Source organism: Hipposideros armiger, unplaced genomic scaffold (assembly GCF_001890085.2).
Source record: "Hipposideros armiger isolate ML-2016 unplaced genomic scaffold, ASM189008v1 scaffold_146, whole genome shotgun sequence".
NCBI lineage: Eukaryota > Metazoa > Chordata > Mammalia > Chiroptera > Hipposideridae > Hipposideros > Hipposideros armiger.
The window spans coordinates 2,507,517-2,515,844 of record NW_017731496.1 but is presented as its reverse complement, the minus strand read 5'-3'; the positions used below and the strand labels follow the sequence as shown (position 1 = coordinate 2,515,844).

The 8,328-nt window shown below is 35.6% G+C and overlaps 1 protein-coding gene across 1 annotated transcript in view; it reads left to right on the top strand.

The window, feature by feature from the left end:
• Positions 1–8,328, top strand: part of FYB1 (FYN binding protein 1) — a 154,792-nt gene that overhangs the window by 135,042 nt on the left and 11,422 nt on the right. The window contains exons 13-15 of the mRNA XM_019650737.1: positions 926–992; positions 3,526–3,616; positions 4,591–4,753. Coding sequence (XP_019506282.1) covers positions 926–992; positions 3,526–3,616; positions 4,591–4,753 — 321 coding nt within the window. The remainder of the gene's footprint in view (positions 1–925; positions 993–3,525; positions 3,617–4,590; positions 4,754–8,328) is intronic.

Genomic DNA, 8,328 nt, shown 5'->3' with positions numbered 1-8,328 from the left:
AGAGAGAGAGAGAGAGAGAGAGAGAGAGAGAGAGAGAGAGAGGAATTTTTAAAGGAAATCAAATACTTGCTGCTACTAAAGAACATTCAAGCTTTCTATGATAATAATTTGTACTCATTTGATAAAAATGAGTAATTTTTATCATATGATAAAAATTTGTAAACATTTGTACTCTCATCAACTCATCTCTTCAACTTAATTTGCTGTGGGGCTTTATTAACAAGGTTAGGAGGAGGAAAAGTAACTACAGATTGGAAAAGCTATTGAGCCAGTTAAAGTCATAGCAAATTTTCTACCAATACTAACTCCCAATACCTGCTAGTATCATAAGTGTCTTATTAATAGAAATATCCTTTCCATTTTAAGATGGTGCCATACCTAGTATTACGATAAGGTAAAAGTTACTGAGGAACAGGTCAGTGAGTAAAAGAAAATAATAGATACATAGATGATAGATAGATAGATAGATAGATATAGATATAGATATATAAATAAAATCATATATATTATCATAGCACCCTAAATCCCGTAAGAACCTTGAGTTCAATCTCTACTGTCTACTGCCAATGAACAGTGATGTTGAATTGTTTGTCAGAGATCTACTAATCCTTCCACTCATCGCACTTGTCAATCTTCAAATAATCTCAGTCACCATTTAGGGATTTTTTTTTTTCCTCCACTCATAATGATAGCTACAATCACGGTCACTGGTTTTTTGAGGGAAATTTAATACTGGCATTCAGGAAGATAAGAACCTCTCCCCTTTAAAGAACAGACAATGCTTCCAGGAGAAATATCCAGAGACCACAGGAAAACTTACTTCAATTGTCCTTGAAATAATCTTTGTATTAAAAACATCACTGAATGCTCATATCAAAATTTAAACTAATAGTGTTTCAATATTTGCTATTTTGTCTTTTGTTAGACATGGGAGAGGAGGTGTATGATGACGTGGAAGCCTCTGATTTCCCTGCTCCCCCAGCAGAGCTGAGGTAATTAAAATGTTCTCATGACAATGAAGTGACGAAAATCAGACTCCTTCAGGAAATTCAACTAGAATAAAACTCCGATGCGATGTGTATCTGCTGTGTGAGGTCGTATTCACTCTGTCCTCTTCTCCCTGATCCCAGCTCTAACTTTTTGCCAGGTTTGAGAGTGGATGGCCTTGACCCTCCTCTTCCTTGTCTCTCCCTGCTCGGTTGCCCTCCTCAAGTCCCAGTGGTTCTGCTCCTTGCTCCCTGGTTCTCCTCTGCCCTGACACTCACTGATGTGTGTATTCATACATTTATGCATTCATTCATTCCCTGGGAAAATATTTGAGAGCTTTATCACAACTGATCCCATTGATTCATCCCCCTTTACTTTTACTCTTTTTCTAAAACCATTTTGTCTTGAGTACGGTTCTTAGTTTACATCCCAGCCTTCTCGGCCTTGTTCCAGCCTCTTCTGTCTTCCACGAGAAGACTTTTTCCTTTTACAAAAAAGAAGAGGATTTGTTTTTTAACAGGACTTCTAGTATGCCTCTTTTTCTGAAAAGCATCAGTTTCTCAAAGATCCCATTCAAATTAAAACAAACAAACAAAAAAAACAGTCAACAATAAACAGTGATATTCTTCAGCTCACCAGGATTTCAATTTAGTTTTAGGCTAAAATTGTAAGAGAATCTAAAAATAGTTAATATAAAATAGTTACTATAAATCTCTTTTGAAATAGAAAACAACATGGTAAGATGCTTTTTTATATTGCAAATTTATGTGAGACTATCTGATACATACTGTGTAAAAAAACAAGAAGGCCTCTAGCTTTTTTGAGAAAAACAAAGGTGAATAAAAAGATCTTAGACTTGATTAAAAATGAAAGTAACAAACAGAATACAATAAGTGATGTCTTCTGAGCTGTACTGGTAAAAATGCACAAGTGAACTGAAAGTATTATTTTTACTAAGGTTGTTAAGCTAATTTGTGGAATAAGAGACAGTATCAAGATGAAAGAGACTGAAAGGAGAATGTGCTGTTATTTATATGTGAAGATCAAGTTCTATATGTTAAACAAATAAGAAAGATAAAAAGAGAATCGTTCTCCTTTTTCAGTTGTCCATGAAAGGGAAATCTTTTTTTTTTTTAATTTATTTATCTTTTATTATTTTTTTACGTCCTAATTTTCTTTTCTTTTCTTTCTTTGTTAGTTCCAGGTGTACAAAACATTAGTAATATGTTAAACTCTGATCTTGCTTACCATTGGGAAGTTGCTTCTATCCCAGACAGTTTTTAATGCATCTTTGTGTTTTATATTAGCATAGAGATGTCACTATATTCCTTAAAATAACTCTTCTAGGAACTCAGAGTCACATCTTGGCCCTTTTCTTTAAGCAAAATAAACCCCAGCTAATTAAACTTTATATGATATGTACTGTTTTTCAGAGTTTAAAACAATTTTATGTTCTGTAACATAGTATTCTATTTTAAAATAAATTATTTTCAAAGCTAGCTTGTGGGGAATTTTTAACTTTCCGCCCAGAGTACTGTAAGGTAGGAGATACTGGAGGAGGGGGCAGAACTTTAGGCAGGATATTGTGCTGCCTCGTTGCACCATGAATGAACTATATTATAAGATTCAAAAATTAAGAATCATATCTTTTAAATAAATAGTTACAAACAAAACTTCAACTTTAGTAATCTAAATAAAAGTTAATATCAGTGTTCAAAATGACTCATTATTCACTAACATTCTGATCTTTTAAATTCCCTTGTGCAGAGATCCAAAGCATTTTCCTAACATCCATATTTAACCCTAGTGAATGGTTCTTAACCTTGGCTGCAAATTAGCATCACTGGGGAGCTTTTAAAATATGTATGTCAGGACCTAGATCCCACTCAATCTAATAAATTAGAATTTAAAATTAATTTAAATTAATTGAATGTAATTATAATTTCTGGAATTGGGCAAGGGCAATGGTATTTTTTAAAAAGCTTCCCAGGCGATCCTATATGTGGCCAGGCTGGAAAATCGCTATCTTAGGCAGATTCGCCTCTTATAACAATTGGCTTTAGTCCCGTGGTGTCTATGAGATATCTCCCTGGCTCCACTTTAAGCAGATATGAAAAAGCTAACATGTAGATAAACTGTTTAAGCTATGAAAATCCATTTTTAAAACTGTTCTTTTTTAAAAAGCTTTCTCTATGACATTGGCCAAGCCATTTAATTATCTAGCAAGGGATGAAAAATATAGGGGGTTCAAGAATAGGTAGACTTACATGAAACCACTGATATTTAAATTATACCTCAGTGATTTTAAATGGTTCAACATAATAGATCATCTTCCATTTTAACTCATAATCTATATTCTTTTAAAGAATCTTTCTGCATTATGGAATGTCATCATTACAATGACTGTAATAAATTTCTAAGAAAAAGAATTGATTGAAAACAGAATTTAACAAAAATTATGAATAGTTTCTATTATACACTACTGTTTTTATATTTTTGAAACTAAGTGTTGTTTTTATTTGTGTTCTACCATCCTAGCCAAGGATCCAAGGCCAAGACAGAAGAAAAAGACCTTAAGAAGCTAAAAAAACAGGAAAAAGAAGAAAAAGACTTTAGGAAAAAATTTAAAGTACGTTATATTTAAATATCATACAAAGTTCAAAGCACTCATGAAAAACTATGATTTTTAATTTCCAAGCTGCATATTTTAAAAGTGTAATTATCAATATTACAGTTATCCATCATAACTCCTTTATTTTCTACAAAATGTATTTTAAATTTAAATTTATTGCTATAACAAATTAAGCAAACTCATACATGTGCAGTATATATACTGAAATAATCATCTAAATTTAGCTGTGCTTTGACTTTGATAAAAGGTAATCTAAAAATAGAATGAGCAAAATAGATATGGTTTATATATACAATGAACTATTATTCAGTTATGACAAAAGAAGAAAATCCTACCACTTGTGACAACGTGGATGGACCTTGTGGGCATTATGCTAAGTGAAATAAGTCAGACAGAGGAAGACAAATACTGTATGATTTCACTCAAATGTGGAATCTAAGAAAGCCAAACACATAGAAACATAGAGGACAATGAGGGTTTACCAGAGGCTAGAGAAGGGTGGGGGAACTAGGGAGATGTTGATCAAAGGGTACAAACTTTCAGTTATAAGATTAGTAAGTTTTAGGGATTTAATGTACAACATGATGATTATACTTAGCAATGCTGTATTATATACTTGAAAGTTGCTAAGAAAGTAAATCTTAAATGTTTTTACCACAAAAAGGAAATGGCAGTTATGTGAGGTGATTGAAGTGTTAAATACAGTGGTAATAATTTTGCAATATATAAGTGTATCAAAGCAATAACTGTACACCTTAAATGTTAACTTTTTTAATTTTAAAAATAGTTATTACATTAGGTTGGTGAGGTTATAAGTGACTTTTCCCAAGAAAGTTTTCTTTAGGGTTCTTACATTATCTTTTGAAAACAAGGAACTGTTTGTTTAGCAAAGACTTTCTTAATAAATCTGTCAAGAAATGAATTCCTTTAAAAACACTCACTCAACAATCAATAATGTATTTTTTTTACAGTATGATGGTGAAATTAGAGTTCTATATTCAACCACAGTAACACCCTCCTTAACTTCTAAAAAGTGGGGGAACAGAGATCTACAGGTAAAGCCTGGTGAATCTCTTGAAGTTATACAAAACACAGATGATATAAAAGTTCTCTGCAGGAACGAAGAAGGAAAATGTAAGTCATTGCTTTCTTTCTATATAGATTGGGCCCTCTGGAATTTAACAGCCGAGCAAATTTCAGTGATCATCCCTATTAACTCTTTTTGCTCTGGGCTTTGTGAATTGTGGAAAGCATTAAGAAACTGGAGATCTTGTTTGGCTGAAATCAACGCATTTTCTTTTCATCTCTTTTCATTTCCCACCTGCTGTATTTGGCACTGTGATGCCAAGGTAGTATTAAATTAGTACTTCTCAAAACGTGGTCCCACAGACCCCCAGCATCAGAAGACCCTTGTGTGTATAGGAAAATGCAGTTGCCTGGATCCACCCTTGACTTACGGAGTCGTGAGCTCCAGGGGTCAGATGGAATCTGTGATCATAACCTTTTCCCTACCTTATTCTTATGTACACTAAAGTGAGAACCACTGTGCTAAAGTGGTGAGTGGAGCTCACTCTGGCCTGGTTTCGAAATTAGACAGCATATGTCACACCTAGAATTTCCAGTTCTCCTACCTCACAAATTCACTTGTTTTCATTACCTATTTTGACACACTTAATATGACATAGTATTCCAAATCGGTACAAGAGAATTCCTAACCTCTTTGGCTCTATCAGCTATTATAGCAGACAGATGGAAATGTGTTTCCTCAATTTTAAAAGGAAGCTTATTTCATTTCAAGTCCAAGGAAGAGGAATTCAAAATTGTGTTGTCCTATATTTAAAATTGGATAACCAGCATGGCTGCCCCATCTCAGCTAGGTTAGTCTGCATCGAAAACATGAATTCTAAGTCAAATTTTGCTGACAGGAAGGTGACTCAGGGACAGGAGCTTTAAGAATAAAACACAGTGACTCGAGGGTGGGGAAAATGGTTCTAAAGTTATCGTAGAGGAGGTGTGGTTGGCTTTTAAAAGTAGAAAATGGAATGTGGGTACAAAGGCAGGATGAGTGTAGTATTCAGACTTGAAGCTCACTGGAGATAATATATAGATAGAGCTACAGGAAAGAAAGAAAACTCCCTTTCAGGCTAGCATTTGTAAGGATGTACCCCAAGGAATAGCCTACAATGCATAAAAAGTATACACATCAAAAATATTAAAAAATAATAAAATGTTCAAAATATTTAAATTAGAAAATAAGTTATGACAAATAAAACACCACATTAAATACTTTACATGATAATTATAATAATAAAACAGGAAATTCTCATGACACAATAGTAAGAGAAAGGAGAAGCCTGTTTAATGTGGGATAGAATTTGCTCACATGTTAAAAATTATGTACTGCCTCAAACTCCATCCTCTGAACCAATGTCCCTGGTAACTGCTGTCAGTGTGGATACTGAGCTAGTTGTATATTCTAATGAAGTAGGACAGTTTTCTGAGACAGGGTTATTGTCTCTGTGGCCTTGTATCTAGATGGTCTTCAGTGTGTGTGTGTGTGTGTGTGTGTGTGTGTGTGTGTGTGTGTGTGTGTTGACAATTTTTATAAGAGTTCGTTTGAGACAACCTTAAGGCATATGCTGGGGAGCAAGATCTAGAAATGCTCCTTCACTGTGAGCTTTAAAACAGCAACAATAAGAGAGAGATCAATGATGGCAGAGTAAACATTGTGCCTGCTTCCTTCCGTGAACACATTAAAATTGCAATTAATCATAGAAGAATCAACCTGGAGAATTATCTGAAGTCTAGCTGAACAGAAGTTTTATAACTAAGGGTATAAAGAAGAAGCCATGTCAAAACTGGCAGGAGGGGTGAAGACGTGACATGGGCTAGATCCAAACCTCTGTGGCAGTTGAAAACCAGGAGGGATACCTCAGCCGCAGAGGTTCCTCTCAGAGGAGTAAGGGACCTCAGCTGCAAACCAGTCTTCCCAGCCTGGGCTATTGGTTCCCAGAAGAAGAACCCCCACAACATCTGGCTGTGAAAAACAGTGGGACAGAAGACTGCGGGAAACCCAGACATCCTCTTAAACAGCCTTGGGCTCCAGCAGAGGGTCAGTAACTTGGGGGAGTATCAGAGACATACGGGGGGCCAACTGAGATGTGTGGCTTCAAAGCAAAGGCTGAAGGATGGTTGCCATTTTCCCAGTGTGGTGTCCTTGTCCTGTGTAGCCACAGATGGGTACTATATTTCACTGTGTTGAGCCTACCCCTGCGGGCCAAATCTGAATCTGATTGGTCTGATGAGTTACACCCTGCGGACTCACTGGGACCCCACCCCACCCAACTCACCCAACACCAAAGGCGCTTTATCCAAAAGCAGCCAGCCCCACTTGAGTTGCACTCTTTCTTGGAAAACTATTGGAGTCTATGGGCCCTAGGCAGGTGACAGCCGGCTTTAGTGTCCTCTAAGACTTTTACTGAGTAGCTCAAGGCTCAGCACTGGCACCAGAGCCAGAATCTACATTAACCTGGTGATTAACCACACTAGTGACTCCCTGAGACCCTGTCTCACCCAACATGTACTGCACAAGGCTAAAGAAGGAACCAGTAATCCCACTTCAGGATAATTATCTGAAAAATCCAAAACACTACTTTGAGGAAACATGTGCATTCATATGTTCATCGCAGCATTGTTTACAACGGTCACGATGTGGAGGCAGCCTGGGTGTCTGTCAATGGAAGAATGGATAAAGAGTAGGTGGTACATATATACACTGGAATATTGCTTGGCCATGGAAGAAAATGGGTTCTTTCCATCTGCGGCAGCATAGATGGACTTGGAGGGTACTGTGCTGAGTGGAGTATGTCAGACAGAGAAAGACAGATGCAATGTGATTTCGCTTATATGTGGAATCTAAGGAACAAAATAAACAAACAAAACAGAAATACACTCATAGATACAAAGAACATTTTGATGGTTGCCACCTGGGAGGGGGGTTGGGAATTAGTGAAAAACGGGAAGGGATTAATAAGTGCTAATTAATTGCTACACAATAATCAAGGGGATGTAAGGTATAGGTAGCATAAGGAATAGTCAATAATATTGTAATAATTATGCATGATGTCATATTGGTACTAGATTTGTTGGGATGATAGATGAGAGGGAGTTGGGGGACAGTGAAAAAAGTGAAGGAATTAAGAAGTATAAACTGTCAGTTACAAAATAGTCATAGGATGTAAAGTAAAGCAGGGGGAATATAGTCAATAATATGGTAATAATAATGTATAGTGCCAGATGAGTACCAGACCAATCAGGGAATCATTTCTTTAATTATACAAATGTCTAACCACTTTGCTGTAGACCTGAAATTAATATAAAATAATATTCAATGTCAACTGTAATTGAAAAATTAAAAAGGGGGGGAAAGATGAAGGACAAGAAGTGGTCCAAATTTCAAGGTATAAAACAAATAAGTCATGGGGATATAATATACAACATAGGAAATATATTCAATAATATTGTGATAGCATGATATGGTGTCAGAGGGTTGCTGGACTTATCATGGTGATCACTTCTTTAGGTATATAAATGTTGAATAACCATGGCATACATCTGAAAATAATATAAGATTATATCCTAGCTATATTTTAATAAAAATATTTTTAAAGTAAATGTAATATAAAGAGAAAACTAATGCAAAACTAGCA